The sequence below is a fragment of the Blennius ocellaris genome (genome assembly GCF_963422515.1).
Source record: "Blennius ocellaris genome assembly, chromosome: 16".
Lineage (NCBI taxonomy): Eukaryota > Metazoa > Chordata > Actinopteri > Blenniiformes > Blenniidae > Blennius > Blennius ocellaris.
In genome coordinates, this window is record NC_137665.1 from 25,451,461 (window position 1) to 25,474,070 (window position 22,610).

The window sequence follows — 22,610 nt, forward strand, 5'->3', positions numbered from 1 at the left end:
CGGAGGGTGTGTTCCAACTACAGAGGGATCACACTCCTCAGCCTCCCCGGGAAAGTCTATTCCAGGGTACTGGAGAGGAGGGTCCGGCCGTTAGTCCAACCTCGGATCCAAGAGGAACAATGCGGTTTTCGTCCTGGTGGTGGAACACTGGACCAGCTCTATACCCTCCACCAGGTGCTTGAGGGTTCATGGGAGTTCGCCCAGCCAGTCCACATGTGTTTTGTGGATCTGGAGAAGGCATTCGACCGCGTCCCCCGAGATGTCCTGTGGGGGGTGCTCCGGGAGAACGGAGTCCGGGATCCCTTGTTGAGGGCTGTTCGGTCCTTGTATGCCCGGAGCAGGAATTTGGTTCACATTGCCGGCAGTAAGTCGGACCTGTTCCCAGTGCACGTTGGCCTCCGGCAGGGGTGTCCTTTATCACCGGTTCTGTTCATCATATATATGGACAGAATTTCTAGGCACAGCCGGGGGCCGGAGGGGGTCCAGTTTGGGGACCACAGGATCTCATCTCTGCCATTTGCAGATGATGTGGTTCTGTTGGCCCCATCAAACCTGGACCTTCAGCGTGCACTGACACGGTTCGCAGCCGAGTGTGAAGCAGCTGGGATGAAGATCAGCACCTCTAAATCCGAGGCCATGGTTCTCCACCAGAAAAAGGTGGCTTGCCCCCTCCAGGTCGGTGGAGTACCCTTGTCACAGGTGGAGTTTAAGTATCTTGGGGTCTTGTTCACGAGTGGGGGAAAGATGGAGCGTGAGATCGACAGGCGGATCGGTGCAGCGTCTGCAGTTATGCGGACGTTGTATCAGTCCGTCGTGGTGAAGAAGGAGCTGAGCCAAAAAGCGAAGCTCTCGATTTACCGGTCGATCTTCGTTCCTACCCTCACCTATGGTCATGAACTATGGGTCATGACCGAAAGAACGAGATCCCGGATACAAGCGGCTGAAATGAGCTTCCTCCGTAGGGTGGCTGGGCGTACCCTTAGAGATAGGGTGAGGAGCTCAGTCACCCTTAGAGATAGGGTGAGGAGCTCAGTCACCCTTAGAGATAGGGTGAGGAGCTCAGTCACCCTTAGAGATAGGGTGAGGAGCTCAGTCACCCTTAGAGATAGAGTGAGGAGCTCAGTCCCCCTTAGAGATAGGGTGAGGAGCTCAGTCACCCTTAGAGATAGGGGGAGGAGCTCAGTCACCCTTAGAGATAGGGGGAGGAGCTCAGTCACCCTTAGAGATAGGGTGAGGAGCTCAGTCACCAGGGAGGAGCTCGGAGTAGAGCCGCTGCTCCTCCACATCGAGAGGAGCCAGCTGAGGTGGCTCGGGCATCTATTTGGGATGCCCCCCGGACGCCTCCCTAGGGAGGTTTTCCGGGCATGTCCCTCCGGTAGGAGGCCTCGGGGCAGACCCAGGACACGCTGGAGAGACTATGTCTCTCGGCTGGCCTGGGAACGTCTTGGGGTGCCACTGGAAGAGCTGGAGGAAGTGTCTGGGGTGAGGGAAGTCTGGACAACTCTGCTTGGACTGCTGCCTCTGCGACCCGGCACCGGATAAGCGGCAGAAAATGGATGGATGGATGATTATATTTGAGAAAACATGTTTCTTACATCTCTTCATTTGAATTTTGAATTACATTTTAACAATGTGATTTCTCTCAGGTATTCATGATTCATAAGTTTAAATTAAACTTACTGAGTCACTGTAGCAAAAGAACCACAAACATGTTGATCCAATATATGTAAGTACAGTGTAAATATGAGAATTGATCAAAACAAAGTGCTATATCTCAACTGTTGATATTATAGTGTTGATTTGCACATGTTGGACAAGTTACTTCCCAAAATACTGTCATTTGAAAGTAAGTTACATTACAATATTACATCTCTAAATTGTCATGATTTACACTATAATACTATAATGCAACACTATAAAGTTACTTTCACCGAAGTAACTCCAGAAATATGACTAGGCATTACAACTAGCTGAAATGTAGTTTCTTTGCAGCCAATTCTACAGTCAGTGGATGTGATGTAGGATAATGACTATTGGCCCCTAAAGCTACTAACAACTTCATATAATAGACACAGTAAAGACTCAAGGTGCAAAACAATAAACAACAGTCAAATATCTACAGCATCTCTGTCATAAGTTAGCTTTGTCTGCTTTTGTGATTCTATCTGTTCATATGAAACACAACAGAATTAGACTCACTATAATGCAACCTATTGCCTGCTGAAACAACATGTTTTATCACTTTTCTATTCTGAGCCTCAAAAGAATTCAACGTAAGTATTCATATTTTTGGGAAAAATTGCTCCTCCATTACGTAGACTGCTCTGCAGGGTTTGCAGCTTAACCTACCAGGATGTCACTGTGTTACCACGGCTGACTTACCCAGACATTTACGATTCTCGATGAGCGGTAGTACAACGCAGGTTATCAACTCTGTAATTCAACAATTCAACATAGAATTTTTTTTCTGTCTTGATCAGTGATCATGTAAAAGGGTGCAGAGTTTGCAGCTCCTGACCAATCACAAACACTGCAGAGTAGCAGATGTAATGGAGGAGCAGACAATTATTCTTCAAGGATATGAAGAATTCGAACATCATCCAGGAGAAAGCAACACTGTTGCTGCAGTCAAAGCCAGAGAGGAATACTGGCAAAGCTTTTCCAACTGTCAGTGTGTAACTTTGAGAAATTATACAATATTAATTCATCGGTCAATATAAATTGACTGCACTGTGATCACTCAATATTTTTTTTCTTAAGTAATCACATTTTCTCATTGAGTTAATGTGAAGCTCTGCCTCCCCGTGGGAGCATGTCTTGTGTTGGAACATTAATCCTCACCATGAAAACACAGGTATTCGTGTGTTTCATAAATGTATAAATGTTCCATAAATGATTCTGCAATTGTGCCATGTGTGCTTATTAACCTCATTGTTACTGATGCGACCCTTGAGGAGATCAACTGATGGCAGTATTTTGCCCTTTGGGTGGTTAGTGTGAGTGTGTGTTTGGTCTGTTTCATTCATATGACCTACAGAACCAACCAGATTCCTTCAAGTGTGTGTTTGTGACGTGAGCCAGGCTGCATTCATGTGAATTACAACAATAAGCACTAAACACTGTTTTCATTTGGTGCTGAATACACCTGAACACACCCCTGTTACCGGGAGGACAAGAAGGACACAGAGATACTGAGACACCAGAGAGTTCTCCAACCTGCATGAAGACTTTGAGCCGGTCCAGAGGAGCGGTTCCTGTCCGGGACACTGCTCCCGCCATGGCTCCCGCAACCAGCTGCCTCCACACCAGGCCTGACCTGCGCTCCTGCGCCGAGAACTCATCAGGAACTGTCAACTGTTCCCCAATGTCCAACATCTGCAGGGAACGTTTTGAAATATTTAAACCAAATCAAACATTAAATTTTCTTCCACATTATTTCACCCTGTGGCCAACAGTGACTGAAAGTGTTGACTTAGTTCATTGCATAATTTTAGTGAATAAATTAGTTATTTCATGTTACTTTTCTTTCAGTATTTCAAATTCAGTTACTTTAATCTGCATAATTTGTTTTGCAGATCAGTGCAACACTGATGATTTGTTTTATTGCTGTCACCAAGTACTCCTGACCTCAACACAACTGAAACCTTTGAAAAAGCTGACATCTGCTACAGCAGAAACAATTCTCTTAAACCGTCAAGACCTTGAAGGCATCACAGATAAATGGTGTAACATTACAGATAAAAGAAACACTGAAAGACTGAGTGTTAACATAATGTTTTAATGTTGTGAAGTTAATGTTTAATCCAAAGAGAATGGACACCATCGCATTAGTCTGACTGTTTCCATGGACGGTCAGCAGTGAGTATCTGGTATTCAAACACTGAAGTTACTTCATCAGTCGCAGAACTTTCACAGCATATAATGTGTGGTATCAGTGAAATAAAGATGTACACAGTAAGGACTTTGTGAAATCGTGGCCAGGTTAATAAATGTTGTCTCTCACTACATAGACAGGAACATTACTTTGATTTGAATGAGCTGACTCACGTGAGAGTGTTTCCAGTAGTGGACAATCTCCTCCATGTTGTGGAAAGGGTTGAACAGGAAGTAATCCCTCCATTCACTCCAGTTAATGGTCATTGTTCCATCCCTATCTATGCTGGGAGGGAAACAGTCACAACATTTTTAATTTTAACACAATTTTTAGGCTCCTCATTCACGAAAAGGCTACAGCAAGTTCTTGTCTTCTTTAAATGTGCGTTTACTCATAGGCACAATGAGTTACAAATAACCTTTTCCCGTCATTCCTGGCACATTCCTGACATTCCTTATATGACATAATGCATCTAAATAAGGTTCATAAATGTGCATGTCTGAGTGTGACATGCCTGATGTTCATAGAACATGCTTTTTGGTGCCAAAAAATCTTCGAAGAAAAAGAAGACTCGAGTTGTGGCGGTTGCTAGGAGCCAGGCCTCTCACCCAAAGGACTATGGGTAAAGGGGCGGGGTTTGGGCTCTCCCGCGCTGGGGCTTTTGTGGGCTGTTCCACTCCTGTTCTGTGTTCGCTACAATAAAGACGTGTTCCAAGATTCAGCTCTGCCTCATCCTTCATCCTGCCACATCGGTGACCCCGTTATGGACATGTTCGAGGAAGTAGAAGACTTCGACGTTGATTCATCCTCGTCTCCTCAGCTGCGCCGGACGGAGGTTTTCACCGCGGCTCTGAGGCTTCCCGACTTCTGGCAAAATGACCCGGCTTCGTGGTTTGTGCATATCGAGGCGCTCTTTCGACTGCGAGGAATCATGGAGGATGAGCAGAGGTACTACTTGATCGTAGCAGCTTTGGACCAGCAGTCCACCAGGCGGGTAATCCAGCTCCTGGCGCTCCCCCGCGGCTCGGGAAATTCACCGCGCTGAAGCAGCTCCTGCTGTGGAGGTTCAGCCTTTCTGCCCCCGAGAGGGTGGATAAACTCCTCTCCCTGCCTGGGTTAGGAGACGGCTCGGCCGTGGACTTGATGGACGACATGCTGTCGCTGTTGGACTCGGACGAGGGTGGATTCCTTTTCCCCCAGTTGTTCCTGCGCTAACTCCCGCCGCCAGCGTGCGCAGCTTTAGCTATCTCCCACTGCTTGGCCGAAGGCGACTTCCGTGGTTTTGCCGAGGAGGTGGATCGAGTTCTGCTGGCGACAAGGAGATTTATGGTGCAAGGTGTGGGAGCGGAGAACCCTCAGCTGGTGACGGAGGATGCAGACCCGGCGGTGGTGGCTGGAGTGGCCGCCCAGAGACGACGCGGGACCAACATGTGCTTCTTTCATCAGCGGTTTGGTGCCATGGCACGACACTGCGTCCCTCCTTGCTCGTTGGAGGCGCCGGGAAACACCAGCGCCAGCACTCAGTAGCAGATGTGGATGCTGGTGGACGGAGTGAGCTGCTTTTTGTCAAAGACTCGGTGTCAGGGAAGCGTTTTCTGGTGGACTCCGGCTCGCAGCTGAGCCTCCTCCCTCCAGGTGAGCCTCCTCCCTCCAGCTGAGCCTCCTCCCTCCAGCTGAGCCTCCTCCCTCCAGCTGAGCCTCCTCCCTCCAGGTGAGCCTCCTCCCTCCAGCTGAGCCTCCTCCCTCCAGGTGAGCCTCCTCCCTCCAGCTGAGCCTCCTCCCTCCAGGTGAGCCTCCTCCCTCCAGCTGAGCCTCCTCCCTCCAGGTGAGCCTCCTCCCTCCAGCTGAGCCTCCTCCCTCCAGCTGAGCCTCCTCCCTCCAGCCGGCACGGATTTGCCGGCCCGGGACACCGGACCTCCGTTGAGCTAACGGTTCCCCCATCTCATCTTTTGGCAGTAGGTCAGCGACTGTATGTTTCCACGGACGCCAGTTTAAGTGGGACTTTGTGATCGCCTCCATTACTGTTCCCATTATCGCTGCTGATTTTCTCTTTACTCATGATTTGCTGGTCGATGTTGCAAACCACCGGTTGATCGATGCAGTGTCATTTGCTACCTTTCCGTGTGAGACCGGGGGACCTGAGCTGTTAACCCACGCTAATTTTTTAGCATCAGAGAATGTGTTTCAGCGTTTGTTGGGGGAGTATCCGTCTTTGACCAAGCCTGTATTTTCCACCACGGTGACGAAGCACGGCGTCGAGCATTTCATTGCTACTACGGGCGCGCCGGTTTTTGCGTGCGCACATTGCTTAGATGCGGAGAAGCTAGCTATAGCTAAAGAGGAGTTTGCCAATATGCAGCGTTTGGGCATCATGAGGCGTTCTAACAGCCCGTGGGCCTCACCGCTTCACATGGTGCCGAAGGCAGACGGGTCATGGCGGCCATGTGGAGATTTTCACCGCCTTAACAATATCACTGTGCACGATCGCTATCCCGTTACGCATATTCAAGACTTTTCTGTGTGTTTGGCACGTCTGTGTTTTCTAAAGTGGACCTGGTGGCGGTTATCACCAGGTTCCTCTGCGTGCAGATGATGTGCCAAAGACTGCAGTGATTACCCCGTTTGGGCTTTTTGAGTTCCTGCGCATGCCTTTTGGCCTTAAAGGGGCAGCACAGACTTTTCAGAGGTTGATGGACTCGGTGTGCGCGACCTCGCTTTCGTGTTTGTTTACCTGGACAACATCTTGGTGGCGAGTTCTTCAGTTGAGGAGCATTTGTCACACCTAAATCAAGGTTTTCAGCGCCTTGAGGAACACGCCTTATTGTTAATCCTGCTAAGTGCCAGTTTGGTCTACCAGTTATTAACTTTTTGGGTCATCGTATCTCAGCTCAAGGTGCCATTCTGTTACCTTCTAAGGTGCAGGCGGTGACAGATTTCCCTCGTCCAGCCTCGGTTAAGGCCCTGCAGGAGTTTTTGGGCATGATTCATTTCTACAACCGTTTTCTTCCGCGTTCCGCCCACCTTCTGCAGCCACTTTATGGGGCTTTGCGTGTGAAGAAAGGCTCTGATCCAGTTGACTGGACACCGGATCGTGTCCAGGCCTTTGAGAATGCCAAGTCTGCTCTTGCTGATGCAGCTCTTTTAGCCCATCCAGCACCTTCAGCACCCATCTCTTTAACGACTGACGCGTCTGATATAGCGGTGGGGGCTGTGGTGGAACAGCAGGTGGCTGGAGTTTGGGAGCCTCTTGCCTTTTCAGCCGCAAGTTACGAGATAGCGAACGCAAGTATAGTGTTTTCGACCGTGAGTTGTTGGCGTTATATCTTGCAACTCGTCATTTCCGTTTCCTTTTGGAGGGCCGTTCATTCACAGCTTATGTGGATCACAAACCGTTGACCTTTGCGATGTCTAAGGTGACGGAGCCGTGGTCTGCTCGCCAGCAGCGCCATTTGGCATCCATCTCCGAGTTTACGACCAATATTCGACATGTGGCTGGTAAGGCGGATTGCGTCGCTGTTTGTCCGTCTCTGTGACGATTCACACCTCGCTCCAGCACCGGATCCTCACAGACACTCCTGCAGGCAATCAGGTAATTGATTGCTCCGAGCTCTTAAGCCCTGCAGTGAGGTGGGTCCGGTGCCAGAGGATTGTTTGTCTACTCTCGACTGCTGTCTAGTGCGAGTCTGTGTTTGTCCTCCCCGGGGAGTGAGTGTCCTCCCCAGGGTGGGTGAGCCCGAGATGCCCGAGAGTCTCCGGGTCCGTTCCAACGGTTTCAAGATACCCGAAAGTCCCCGGGCCCAGTCCGAGATGCCCCAGAGTCCCCGGGTCCATTCCAACGGTTTCAAGATGCCCAAGAGTCCCTGGGTCCGTTCCGAGATGCCCGAGAGTCCCCGGGTCCGTTCCAACGGTTTCAAGATGCCCGAGAGTCCCCGGGTCCGTTCCAACGGTTTCAAGATGCCCGAGAGTCCCGGGGTCCATTCCAACGGTTTCAAGATGCCCGAGAGTCCCTGGGTCCGTTCCGAGATGCCCGAGAGTCCCCGGGTCTGCTCCAACGGTTCCAAGAAGCCCGAGAGCCCCCGGGTCCCCATTCCAGGAAGCCAGAGAGTCCCCGGGCCCCCGTTCTAAGAAGCCCGAGAGTCCCCGGGCCCCCGTTCCAAGAAGCCCGAGAGTCCCCGGGTCCCCGTTCCAAGAAGCCAGAGAGTCCCCGGGCCCCCGTTCCAAGAAGTGTGTGTGTGTCAATGCGCAATAAAAACTGTGACAAGTGCACCAATTCCGTCTTGAGGTCTGCTTTTGGGTTCAAGCTCCACGCACCGGCTCCCAGCCGTGACAGTCTCGAGTGCTTGTGTGTCCCGTGCATCTGGGGGAATTTTTGCCTGTGAGTTCTGTGCCGTGATCCCGGTGGGACTGGGGACGCCAGTTTTATGGGTGTCCTCGCTGACTGGCTGTGGCTAAGCTTGCCATTGCTAAGGAGGAATTTGCCACTATGGAGAGACTGGTTATTGTGCGGCGCTACGAAAGCCCACGGGCCTCATCTTTGCACATGGTCCCGAAATCTGATTGAAGTTGGGGGTCTTGTGGGGATTTTCGGCGCATTATAATGTCACCACACATGATCGGTATCCTGTTCCACACATACAAGACTTTTTCATCCACCTGGTGGGGAAAGTGATTTTTTTTTTCCACGGTTGATTTGGTGAGAGGCTACCACCAGGTACCAGTCCATTATCAGGACATGGCCCAGACTGCACTGATCATGCCATTTGGACTTTTTGAGTTCCTCGGGATGCCGTTTGCTCTGAAAGATGCTACACAAACATTCCAGCGCCTCATGGACGTGCCTGTGTGTCTGTGTGTGCGTATGCGTGTGTGTGTGTGTGTGTGTGTGTGTGTGTGTGTGTGTGTGTGTGTGTGTGTGTGTGTGTGTGTGTGTGTGTGTGTGTGTGTGTGTGTGTGTGTGTGTGTGTGTGTGTGTGTGTGTGTGTGTGTGTGTGTGTGTGTGCGTGCATGTTTTTAAGGTTCCTAATTCTGACTGGTTATTTAAACATGGGAGTGTGTCTGCAGATATACGAGTGTGTGATCTCATGACAGTTGGATTGTAGTGTTGTGGTCTTAATGTGGTTAAAACAGTGGATTGCACTCGATTACGTCACACTGGAATCACTCAGAGGTTGTATTTAAGAGTTAAATTTAAATTCTTCAAAGTAACCTTAATTTAATAAGAACTCTGAAATTCTCATCAGAACCCTTATAAACTAATTTAGGAAGTTGTAACACACCTGTTAAGTTCTTCAAAGTAACCGTTCAAAGGTCGACTCAAACATCAAACTGTTTAAGACCATGTATACAGAGAATTAAACATTAAACTGTTTAAAAACATCCCCTAATACAGGTATTAAACATTTGAAACATCCCTAGTACAGGTACTAAACTATTTAAACCCCTGTATACAAAGGAATTAAACTATTTAAACCCCTCTGGATTAAACAAAACAACCTTAATTCAGTAAAAACTCTCCATAATTTAATTTAGGAAGTTTCCGGCACACCTGCTCATTTCTTTGAAGTAACCATAAAATAATAAAATTCTCATAAAATCGTCATCAAAGGGTTAGGGGGTCATAAATGCAGGTCCTCTGCATGAAGCAATGAGGCGTGGCAAGGCTAAGCAGGACGTAGACTGGTCCCTAAAAAGGACCCTGGCTTTCGAGAAAGCCAAGGTTGCACTCTCTAAACCACCATGCTGGCGCACCCATCTCCAACGGGACTGGTCACACTCGCCACCGATGCCTCAGACTACGCCATCAGGGTGGTATGTGAACAGGTGGTGGCGGGAGCCTGGCAGCCTATGGCGTTCTCAACAAACAACTGAATGACAGTGAGAGGAAGTACGGCTTGTTTGACAGAGAACTTGACTATTTTATTTGCCATACGTCACTTTAGGTTTCTGTTGGACGGCCGGCGTCTCACTGCTTTTGTGGACCACAAGCTTCTCACCTTCGCCATGCCCAAGACCTCGGAGCCATGGTCTGGGTGGAAGCAGCACCACCTCTCGGCCATTTCAGAGTTCACCACAGACATTCAGCATGTGGACATGCTGAATGCTAAAAAACAATGCTGTGGCTGACGGCCTCTCCTGGGCACACATGAACTCTGTGCACCTTGGAGTGGGTTATGCTGCCATGGCCAGCGACCAGCAGACTGACTCCCACATCCAGGTCTTCGGGACAGCAGGCTGCCGATGGCAGGTTTTTGATGCTGTTCATGCTCTATTGCATCCAGGTGTGAGAGCATCTGTGAAGGGCCTCAGGAAGGACATCAGGAGCTGGGCAGCCTCCTGTATGGCGTGTCAGCGGTCCACGGTACACATCACACCAGGGCCCCCCCTGGAGCTGTCCCTTATTCCTGAGAGGAGGTCCGATAATGTGCAGCTGGACTTGGTGGGTCTACTCCCTCCCTCCCAAGGCTTCACTCACCTCCTCACCATGGTGGACCGGACCACTAAGTGGCTGGAGGTGGTTCCTCTGGACCTGGGAGTGCAGCTGCACTGGACGACAACTTTCAACCTTCAAGCCAAAGGACTGTGTGAGCGTTTTCATTGAACGATGAAAACCGCTCTCAGAGACACCCTCATGGACAGCAACTGGGTCAACCGACTGTCGTGGGTCATGTTGGGCCTGCATCTGGCCCCAAAGGAAGATCTCCAGTGGTCATCTGTAGACCGTTCCTCGGAGACTTCCTGCCAGAACCATCAGAACCCTTGTTGGCTACAGCCAGGCGGCCAGTCTTCAAGGAGGCAGCCCGCATATCCAACCCGGTTCCAGCTCATCACTGTCTTCCCCGGTCCTATGTCCCGAAGAACCTGATGGCAGCTGAATATGTATTCATTGCCCCCCACCCCAAAGTTGCCAGCTGCCACGAGGTGCCATGCATCTGCATTAACCCCGGTGCCGGTACCTGCACCAACTCCAGTGGTGGTGCAACACAGCCAGTATGGTCAGCTGTGCAGACCTACCAAACTTTTTTGTTGTTGTTGTTATTAGTGCCATTGTGATTGTTCAGGGGGGATTGTGTGGTGTACACTAGGGGAGGTTCTCTCAAGCAGAATGGAGTGGGTGTGTCAGTGACGTGTGGGGGTGTGTTGGTGACAGGGGAGGTGTTAAAAGAGGAAGTGCAGTGATGCACGGGTGGAAATGTTTCACAGGTGATCTGACATGCTGTTGGAGGCAATAAAGTAAGCCGACAGCTCCTGTGTCCGTCTCATCCTTCACATTGGTCTAAGACAGTGATTCTCTTTTCTTCTCATGCGCTGTGCACCCCTTCGCAGATTGTGCCCTGAGCAGCTGCCGATATCGCTTATAGCAAAATCCACCACTGTATATAACAAATTCTGCTGATTCGCCAGATTTCTGTTAGATTGGTGAGAGAACGTGATGAAGCGCATTAGCGTGCTGTTGTGCATTAGCACGCAACACCGCAGACTAATATTGGTGACCATGCGAAATGACTTGTGATGATCTGCAAGCGTTTTGTACCGCTAATTGTAATGCATGATAACAGGTCGTGACTGTCTGTGATGGCGCGTGATGCTTCTGCCCTGAATCATATCATTTTGGTCAAAATTGTGATCTGTGGTCAGGAATTGAAGTTTGCACCATTCCTGACTTGTCATCATGTGTAAACGCAGCTTGAAGACTCTTATGGGGGTATTACTGTAGCAAAACTATTTGTCTATGCATATGGAGAGTTGTTTCTCTAAAGTTAGATGCATATTGAGAGTTGTCTGTCTGTACCTCGAGTTGTCTGTCTGTACTTCAATCTGTCTGTCTGAAGTTAGAGTTGTCAATGTGTAAAATAATTTGTCAATATGAACCTGAATCTGAAAAGTCTACGCATTCAAATACAAGTGCTGAAAAAACAGACAACTCACCAGTTAGGAGTTGCTTAGTTTCCACAATTGGCTGTTTTTTCTGCAGTCTGAAGGATTCGAAGCTGTAAAGCCTGGGTTTTGCTGCCCTGAGCTCAGGCTCACAGGCTCCTGCATTCTGGCTCCTGCCCTTAACCTCACTAGTTAACAACTGCCAGCCATCAGGCGGCGCAATACCCCAGGCTCATTGAGCGTATGCGACATTGGATATCCAGGTGTATGGAAACAACTTACATCTGCTGAGTTTATGGGTCGCTTAGCAAACTCTTTATTGAAGTGGCACTGGCAAGCTAATCTGAGCAAATAGCTTAGCTGAAAAGTTGCTGATAGAATATGATATTTATAGAAGGCTCAGCAATCGCCTCACTAATTATAAAAAGTGCAAAATTATTGATATATACTTAAAGCATGCAGTCGTGATTCCACTGTTGTCTGCACCCAGGCTCCAATGTCGCATACACTCAATGAGCCTGGGGTATAAGATAAGATAAGATAAGCCTTTATTGATCTCACAAAGGAGAAATGTACTTGTTACGTTCTGCTCTTAAGGGCACTCAGTGGTAGGGAAGACAAGAAATGTGCAAACAGTTAGGTAAGAATAGAGGTATCTAATATACAATGACTATCAAGAACCCAAAGGACCAAAAAAAATAGTATAGCTGTATATAGTAGTTGTTAACTCTGACGTGCAGGGCAGAATGCAGGAGCCTGTGAGTCTGAGCTCAGGGCAGCAAAACCCAGGCTTTACAGCTTCGAATCCTTCAGATAGCAGAAGTATAGCAAAAGAATCCGTGTATCATCCGTTCATTCATTTTTTTAAATTATGTAACAAAAGCCTGAAAAATGAGAAAAAACACTCATCATTTGATATTTGTTTCCAAAACCAAAATGAGAAAACAGGAAATGCCTTGTTTTTCGAATTAAAGATATTTTGCTTCGGTAAAGAAAACGAAAAAGGGAAAAGGAACAATTTATCTGTTTTCTCAATTACCATTTTTGGCCAAATTACGTGATCCGGACGTGAAGAAGTTATCTTGAAGTGGTTATCTTAGTAGCAAAGTTATTCGCAGACAGCACAACCTATGCCGAGATATCTCTGGCTCTGCACAACTTAGGAGTCCCTCAATCCTCCGAAATGTCCGTGAGGAGGTTCTGTGCCCAACACCCGCTGAAGCGAAGACGACACTATCGGATGCACAGTTGGAAGGAGCGATCTTGTCATCAATAGATAAGGTGAGATTTTAACAATATTCAAATATACGTTGGCATTTGATTAATATTGTGACGGACTCAGTGATATTGGGTCGTGAAGAATGTGTTTTACGATTGGTCTCTTACTTGTAATTACATTTTGCGTCCATGGCGACCTGCTAGCAGTTAGCATCGAAACCATATTCCATTTTAAGATTACTGAAGCATTTCAGCCTTCATATTTACGCATTATTTAACAGAATTATCAAATCAGGGGCCGTAATCATTACCTCAACGGTCAATACAAATCGGAGGCTTCTATATTAGTTCAGGTAATATTTACAATAACAATTGAATAGACTGGGCTGAATTATAATATTAGAATAGATAAAACATTTTCTTAATCAAAAATGCCGTATTTTATTACCCTTTCTTATGTAATGTCTGACAAAAAATAAAATAAAATCATTGATCTGAAAACAAGAACACAACTTTGAAAATATACTTTTGCTCTCGCCCCATTTTCAAGTGCAGGGCCCATGCCTTTGTTTACACTGAGTACAGCCTGGTACATTGTACTCAGAACATTGTATTAGAGATGATGAGTTAAACCTATCTTCCACTAACCCATTTTTCAACCAATTATGCATGCCATTGTACTTCTAGAAACTGGAACTTTAATGAACCTTTGCTTTTATAATTGTGCTACTTTATTTATTTATTTATTTATTAAATGGTGTTTAAATGTCTCTATGCTCAAACCCAACAGACGGGTCCAATGGTCCATCTTATGGTTGGAAATGTATGATGGGATGCCTGTCGTCCGTAGGGGTGAAGGTAGGAGAACCTCGAGTCGGAAGGGTTCTGAGAGTGATCCACCAACCTTATCACGAGTTGCGTCGCCATGTAAGTTGACAGCATGAAATTTGACCAAAACGTTTTTTAAAAGTTCAGTTCAGATGAACAGAACATAGCGGAATGGCATAAGGTCTAAAGATAATTTACAAACCATTGTTTTTTGTGTGTTTTTTCTTGTACCTGGGAACCCGTAATTTAAATCCAGTTCCTTATCATGCAGAGTGTATGGGACACAAGCTTCACATGGATGAAAATGAAAAGCTGGGGATGTTTGGAGTGACACGTGTTGGCGATTGATGGATTCAGCTGCCAAATTGTTGCTCAATCCACCACACCAATAAAGAACAACCTTATTATTTATGACGGCGTTTTTTAACAGGTAAGATTAGTAAAAGTTTTAAAAATTATTATTATTTATTTATTTTTTTGTGTGTGCATGACTAAAATTGAAAACGTGGTCAATTCTTAAAGCTTTTATAAACATGTACAAGAACGTCTCATTAAGGGGTCACTGCAGATCATTTCATTTCATTGTTCTGTTATTCATGTTTGCAAGATTCCAGCCATTCAAGGGGTTTCTTCCTTGTACATTATAAAGTTTTATCTTTTGATGAAAAAATGGTGATAAACTTTTACTGACAAAAAAAACCTAATCCCTGTTTTTAACAAAGACATTGCTGTGCTATGGTTTTGCCTAATCAACTTATTATACCTCTGAGAGGTTAATCTTGTTTTTAGACAAGCCCAACATTGGTATTTCTTCATTTCAATCCATCATTTATTTTGGTTTAATGGAAACTGCTCTTCTACAAATGTCTTAAACAGGAAAGCAGTTTCCAATAATGGCATGTAGGACCTACTCAGAGTGGACCATGGCAGGGAGTTCCACCTGACCCTGGACATGCAAGAGAAGTGGTCTCAACACAGACCCAACCTGAGCAGAGTACCTCACATCCAAACAACTTCCTCAAGGCGGAGTTTTGTCTTGATACTTTTATTAGGATTAATAATTGTTTTTAATGGTATTAGTTTTTAATGATATTAGTTTAATGATATTAGTTCATTAAAACTCAGTGAAGTTAGCCAGGTACAGGTTTTTTCATCCCCCGAAAATCTATCCTGCTAACATTTTAATGAGTACTTTTATCTAATTAATCACCAAATTTGGAAAGTGTGTTCAAACAGAACCTCCATGTGGAAAGGGTTTGGCCAGAGGTCAACAACTGGGTGAACTATCCCCTATAGCAGGCTCTCATTTCTCTACAGGATCAAGAAATACTTGACATGCTAAACAAATGCATACATAAACAAATCTTGTGTCTCCAATCTCACATGCCACGTGAGCCGAATTACACTGAGCAGGGTTGTAAAGTCCTGGGACGCTCACATATCCTATGAGCCTTCAGCTAACCAGGTAAGTCATTTGTAATAATCATAAGTTCATGTCAACTTCATTCATGTTATTTGAAAGTTTAAAAAAAATATTCTTATATTTTAGGTAAAGGGACACCAAATAACATTGCAGGCCATGGCTATCCAAAAAGAATTCCCCCAGAGCTGCTGCCAGATGCTGCTGAGGCTGCAAACTTGTGTGAAATGGAACTGGGGTCTTCTCTCACTTTAGTTCTGACCCATTTGCATCCGAGGACCGGCGGCGTCAGGCCGAGCAGCTGTTTGGAGAAACATTTCCAGATATGTCCCTCCTATTTGAAACAGTGGTCAACAATGACCACACTATGTTTCAGGAGGCACTGCTCTACCTGACAAGACTGAGTGATGGTCAAAGTGTTGTCCTTGGATGCTTTTGCATCTATTTGTTCCTGTAAGACTTGGCTTGGCTCCATCTCATCTCACACTGACGTCTACCTTTGCAGGATTCTGGAGGCCTGCTCCAAGGTGACATCCACTCCCAGTTTGTGCAGCGAGTGCTGGATCTCCCCAACATCGATTCGCCCTGTGAACAGAACAACCACAGAAGCACTCAACAACCTGTGTTTGCTCAGAGCATGTCAACATGGCACTGAGCATCGGGAGGAGCTCATCGAGCTGGTACAGCAGCAAGATCACGTTACATGAATGCTACTAGAGATGCTTCAAATGAAAGATGTTTTCAGCTTTCAATGACAGGTTTTTGTCTGATATACCTGCCTGATTTAAGATTTATACCGTGGAACTGTTATTTTATGTGGGATGTTGACTGTTCGGTCTTTTGTAAGGCTTTCTTCCACACCAGAAGTCTTGTCGTCTGGGAAAAAGAGAACTACACGACAGGGGAACTTCCATCGACGTCCATTACTCACACAAAAGTGACATTTGTGACGTTTGCTGATGACACCACTATAGTTGTGCTCACCACAGGGTGGAGGTCCAACCCCTGACTGGATGGTGTTCAGAGAGGTCTGATTGCACCGACAAAGTTTAATTGTTTTATAGCAATGACAATAAAGTGACAATAAAGTTTTCGGATTTATATACTGGAGTACTCTGAGCTATCTGCACACACTTGGAAGTATTATGATACCAAGTTTTGTTGTGCTTACAAACACATAAATACTAAACACAGTGCAGGAGCCCAGTTTAGACCAGTTCTTCAGAAATGAGCCATTATCTTAGATCAGCCTTTTCAATGAGAGGTCCAGTACCTTTAATGACTTACTTAGATGAACCATGACAGACAAGGAACCCTAGGAATGTGTGAGATTTGTCCATGACTCGGTTATGAAGTTTGATTCAATGTCCAGGCAAATTGTAGACAAGAACATTGCAGATACACTGACAGATTCAGCACTGGACTTGAAAAGTTTTTTCTTTGTAGTTGATTCACTTCCATCTTTCGACTCAATGTCCAGCAGCACCAGAAAACCTCTACTGAGCTTCAGCAGACATACTGACATTGTGCATATCTCTCTTTGCTTTAAGGTAATTCAGTTGTTTCCAGGCCCCGAAGTAGTGCTGTAACTCCAGGTTAAGATAATGTTCTCAACAAATTACTTTTCACTGCCCTGTTTAGTACAATGAACTGCTCCGAGGCCCAACAAACCTTGAACTGGGGTCATAATAGATGAACACTTGTCCCAGAAATGACATTTAAACATTTAATAATGATATGCATTGGTTTTATATAGAGCTTTTCTAGACACTCAAAGACACTTTACATTGCATTATTCATTCATTCCATACTGGATGGTGGTGAACTACGTCTGTAGCCACAGCTGCCCGGGGGCAGACTGACGGAAGGGAGGCGGCCATATTGTGCCATCGGCCCTCGACCACCACCAACCACTCACTCTCACACTGCATTCACACAGGCAGTTCAGGGTCTTGCCCAAGGACACTTCGGCATGTGGGCCGGCAGACATGGGATTGAACCTGCAACCCTCCGATTGGGAGATGACCGCTGTACCAACCGAGCCATACCGCCCCTGATTTAGTAACCAAGCTTTCAAGACGGATCGCAATATTAAATAAGGCAAAACAGACTGGCTCATAAATCACGACGAGTCAATACTGTTTCATAGTTTTATATTATTTAACGTACTGTGCAGAGATCTGGCGCACTAACTACAGAAATATAGATATATCAATAAAAGTACACTCTGGTCTCTCATAAGTTATAGAGTCTATCTTGTCTTTGATAAATGGGGGGATTTCTTTTTCTCCGATAGCTGACTATCAGATAGCCATCCACATCTGTCTCTATTTCCTTCCGTCTCGCAAAGCAGTTGTTGTTACACCAGAGATACAAGGTACAGAAATGAAAATAATATTTCAACTATGGAAGGGCCAGTCCTCCTTTACATTTGGCCAGTGGTGGCGTTGAGTATCTTACTGTTGGCCTCTTTCCATTCCAGATAACTCTTGGAATAACTTTATCCTGTAATAAAAACTGGCTTTGGGGGACCTCGACTGGCAATTCCAGGAATAGGTACAGCAGTCTACGGAGAATGTTCATCTTAATTACACCAATCCTGATGTCTAAGTCCAGTAGGTAGGTGGCCCATCTTTCAATATCGATTTTAATATTTTGAATAATTGGGTTAGAGTTTACCTCGTATAATTTACTGAGATTTTTTACAAGATTTATCCCTAAATATTTTATTGATTCCATATCCCATTGTAGATTACACCTGCCTTTCATTTCTTCTGTCAGCTTGTAATTAAATGACAAAAAGTTGTGTTTTTGCAATATTCACCTTGTAACCAGCGTAATAACTGAAGTCTTCAAGGATTTTCATCAGCATAGGGAGGGGGGTTTCAGGCTCGGTGAAGTACAGTAAAATATCATCAGCAAATAAACTCATTAAATCATCCTTATTTCTAAGTGTGATTCTCTGAATTTGAGCATGTTGGCCACTGGGCCAGTGGTTCAATATAAAAAGCAAATAATGCAGGACGAAGGCAACAGCCCTGTCTTGTCACGCTTTCCAATGTGAGTGCTGGAGATAGAGATCCGTTGATTTTTATCCTTGCTGTTAGGTTCTGGTTGAGTGTTTTAATAATGGTTACCGATTGTTCATTAAAGCCAAATCTATCTCAGGTTTGATTAAGGCATTGCCAATTGCCCCTAACAAAAGCCTTCTCAGCATCCAGACTGAAGAGTACAGCTGCAGTACTGTCTTTTACTATTTGGTCAATCATATGTTCTAATATTATCTTGTGTTTGTGGATTTTTCACAAAACCTGTTTGGTCTTCATCAATAAATTCTGGGAGAAGATTTTCAAGTCTTTTTGCGATAATTGCAGTGTAATGTTTCCCATCTACATTAAGAATTGAAATTGGTCTATAATTCTATGTGTACGTATGGATCCTTCCCCTCCTTCCCATCACTGTACTGATTGCCTCCGGCCACGACGGCAGAAGTTTACTTTCTTCTTTAATCCAGTAAAAGGTTTCCAGTAGGAGGGGTATAATTGCTCTTGAAATGTTTTAAACCACTGTAAACCAGCCTGGGAAGCCATCACTACCTGGGCTTTTACTCACTTTCAAATTGCTAATTGCATAATTAATCTATTTTAATGTAATGTCTGATATGAAATTGTCATGCTGTCTTTCACTGGTACTAGGCCAGTTCATACCTTTGAAAAAGTTTTTTGTTGGCTTCACATCCGTAATGGAAGTTTTAATAAATCATTATCTATAATAATTTTTAAAAAAGTGGTCTCTATTTCTATGGATTATCTTTTGTTTCATTTGTTGTAGGGTCTCTAATCTTAAGTTATATATGATATAATAGTGGAAACATGTTTAAATGAATTGATTATTAAATAGGTGGAAGCTAAAACGTATTTTAAATGGGGAAAGGATTTAATAAGTTCTACTTGTTCCTTTTCAGACATGCAACCAGATGAAGCTGTTCTGCTGTTATTTATTCATAGTTTTTTTGGTGAGATAGCTTTTGGTTGATTGTTGTGAATAATTGGTTTGATTTTCTGCATGTTGGAAATAAAAATGAAATAAAATGAAGCGGATGCTGAGAAAGAGCCAGTGGAAGAAGAAATGAACTGGATGTGCTCATACACCTCTGGGACTGGCTACACTGGTGTCTATAACCTGGACAGGAGCATAGAACACAGATGGAGCAGAGTAGTGTTTTCTGGGTGTTCGTTATGGACATCAGTGTGTTGGAGAGTGTCCACACACCGTCATTGTTGCGGTCCAGGCTGTGGAATATGAGCCGCAGTCGTTTCTCATGAGCTCGCAGGTACTGCGAGAACTCTTGGAAATCCAGCAGGCCGTCCTGGTTGGTGTCGCTCTGCAGCACAATCTGTGGGCGTGAAGACAGAGTGGCAGAGGCTCAGACAGCAGAGAGCAGCTCGACAGGAGACGAAGGTCAGCTGGAGGTCTTGAACACGGAGCACATGGAAGTGACGGCAGGGTCAGAGTGCAGAAGGTGAGGAGACAACAGGACATGATGGACAACAGGACTGTGCTCTCGAGGGACAACAAGTCAACAAATCAACTCACTCTTACCTGATGGTAAACAGAACCTGTCCTCCTCTGACTGGATTCAACACACAAAAACACACAAGACTGTTTTTTTCCCCAAGAGTTAAACATGTTGCTTGATTTTACTCTGTGTGTGTGTGTGGGTGTGTGTGTGTGTGTGTGGGTATACTGTATAGGTTGCTGCATTTCATTGTACTCAGTCTGTAAATATTGTAACATCACATCTAACCAATACATGCCACACACACCTGCTGTCCTGGAGGTTGTTGTATGACATCCAGTGCTGCTGCTTTGTGTCTTTCTGTTTTAAAGAGCCTGCAGAGCCTCTCAGGACACAACAGATCCTTTCTGACTCGTATCCCCAAAACCAAACTTGCTGATTGTTACAATCCACAGGTCTCATGAAGCTTCACAGAGGAGGTTAATCAGCACATTACGACTGAAACATTTCACGATGTCCCCCAAAGACCTGCTGCGGTGGACAAACATTTCCACCAAGTCAGTTCAGCGAGGGAAAGGAATCAGAACTCACGTAACGCATAAACATGCCAAAGGAAAACAAGCAATGTGGTCACTGCTTGTGAAGAGGCTCTTCTCCAATGGATAGAGGGCTCCTCCTAGTGGTCATAGTTCAGGGGTGGCCAACCCTGGTCCTGGAGGGCCGCAGTCCTGCATGTTTTACATGTTTCCCTGCTCAAACACACCTGTTACCATGATGAGGCTCTGCAGAAAGCTGGACAAGGAGCCACTAATTGCTGTCAGCTGTATTGATGTGAGGAGACATCTAAAACATGCAGGGCTGCGGCCCTCCAGGACCAGGGTTGGCCACTCCTGTCATAGTTGTATTATGGCATGTTTCCACTGCACAAAAAGTGCAGGGACGGAGCGGAGCCTTACGGAGCGTTATGGAAAAGCATAGCCGGAGCCAAATCCGGTGCCCGTTTCCACTGCAGAAAGTAGGTTAAAAAGTAGGCGGGGCTTAGAGATCCACAAATATGTGACGTTACAACAGCTGTCTCAACCGAGGCGGCAGATCTGGACCTTATGAATCCTGATGTTCTTTCTTCTGCTGCTGCGCGTAGAATCTGCCGTTTCACCACTTCATCAAGCAGCTTGCTGCGTTTTGTAGACTTGCCAAAATAAGCAACAAGGCCCTCCACAGTTTAAAAAAAACTTTACACTCAGGGATCATCTGTGCAGATTGTGAAAGGACGAGGTTCACTTTATGACCGTATCAGTGAGTAAACATTGCTTCCAGGATTATTTCTCTGATTTTTGCCTGCAATCTATTGAGCTGTGATGCCATAACTGATGCGCCATCATATTTTTGCGCAACCAACTTCAGTACACTGAACATGTAGTTTGTGATTGCAGTCGCTCTCCTGTCATCACTGACATCATCGAAGTCTAAAAAAGCCTCCTTCACATCACTGCCAGAGACGTACCATAAAATGACAGAGATTTTTCATGTTTGGCTCTGGCACAGGGCAAGTTCTTCAAATCACAGTATCCTGCATTAGTCCAGACCTTGTCGCCGGTGCCGCAAAACAGCAGACATGGAAAGCAGAACAGCCGGTTCAATGAAGCCAATCCTTCCTTGTGTACCATTCACTTTGGAAAGTACACACAATGTTCTGACCTTTCCTTTGGTGAAGGTCTGGTAGCTCAGGTGTTGGTCTCCCATCTTTTAAAATCTGCTGTTTTCCCGGAAAAGAAAGTTGAGAAAAATTCTCTATCATCTCTAGCGCTGCCATCCTGCCTGTTATCCCACCAACTAGCTGGAGAGCATAGCAGCTCTGTATCAAAACACTAATGCACTGTGGACATACTTCTAGTGTTTAGCATATCACAGTAATGTCCAAAGGCAGCGTAGGGATCTGCCTTTTTGCGTAAATGATTCAATATGGGGAAACTGACTGAGCATGTGCAAACACCCCCATTCACTGGACATGAGCTGCAAAGGCAGAGCGGCAGGCGGCCTTCAGGGGGGGTGGTCATCACAGTAACAGGAGGTGTGGTCATCACAGTAACTCAGGGGGTGTGGTCATCACAGTAACAGGAGGTGTGGTCATCACAGTAACTCAGGGGGTGTGGTCATCACAGTAACAGGGGGTGTGGTCATCACAGTAACTCAGGGGGTGTGGTCATCACAGTAACAGGAGGTGTGGTCATCACAGTAACTCAGGGGGTGTGGTCATCACAGTAACAGGGGGTGTGGTAATCACAGTAACAGGGGTTGTGGTAATCACAGTAACAGGGGGTGTGGTCATCACAGTAACAGGAGGTGTGGTCATCACAGTAACAGGAGGTGTGGTCATCACAGTAACAGGGGGTGTGGTCATCACAGTAACTCAGGAGGTGTGGTCATCACAGTAATTCAGGAGGTGTGGTCATCACAATAACAGGAGGTGTGGTCATCACAGTAACAGGAGGTGTGGTCATCACAGTAACAGGAGGTGTGGCCATCACAGTAACAGGGGGTGTGGTCATCACAGTAACAGGAGGTGTGGTCATCACAGTAACAGGAGGTGTGGTCATCACAGTAACAGGGGGTGTGGTCATCACAGTAACTCAGGAGGTGTGGTCATCACAGTAATTCAGGAGGTGTGGTCATCACAGTAACGCAGGGGGTGTGGTCATCACAGTAACAGGGGGTGTGGTCATCACAGTAACTCAGGAGGTGTGGTCATCACAGTAACAGGAGGTGTGGTCATCACAGTAACAGGAGGTGTGGTCATCACAGTAACTCAGGGGGTGTGGTCATCACAGTAACAGGGGGTGTGGTCATCACAGTAACAGGGGGTGTGGTCATCACAG

At 46.0% G+C, this 22,610-nt stretch overlaps 1 protein-coding gene across 1 annotated transcript in view; it reads right to left on the reverse strand.

Moving 5' to 3' along the window:
* LOC308141820 (mitochondrial adenyl nucleotide antiporter SLC25A23-like) overlaps positions 1-22,610 on the reverse strand; it is a 50,824-nt gene that overhangs the window by 13,756 nt on the left and 14,458 nt on the right. The window contains exons 2-5 of the mRNA XM_080512047.1: positions 19,488-19,611; positions 15,713-15,800; positions 4,048-4,159; positions 3,217-3,375 (exon numbers count right to left, since the gene is read on the reverse strand). Of these exons, the coding sequence (XP_080368173.1) occupies positions 3,217-3,375; positions 4,048-4,159; positions 15,713-15,800; positions 19,488-19,611 (483 nt within the window). The remainder of the gene's footprint in view (positions 1-3,216; positions 3,376-4,047; positions 4,160-15,712; positions 15,801-19,487; positions 19,612-22,610) is intronic.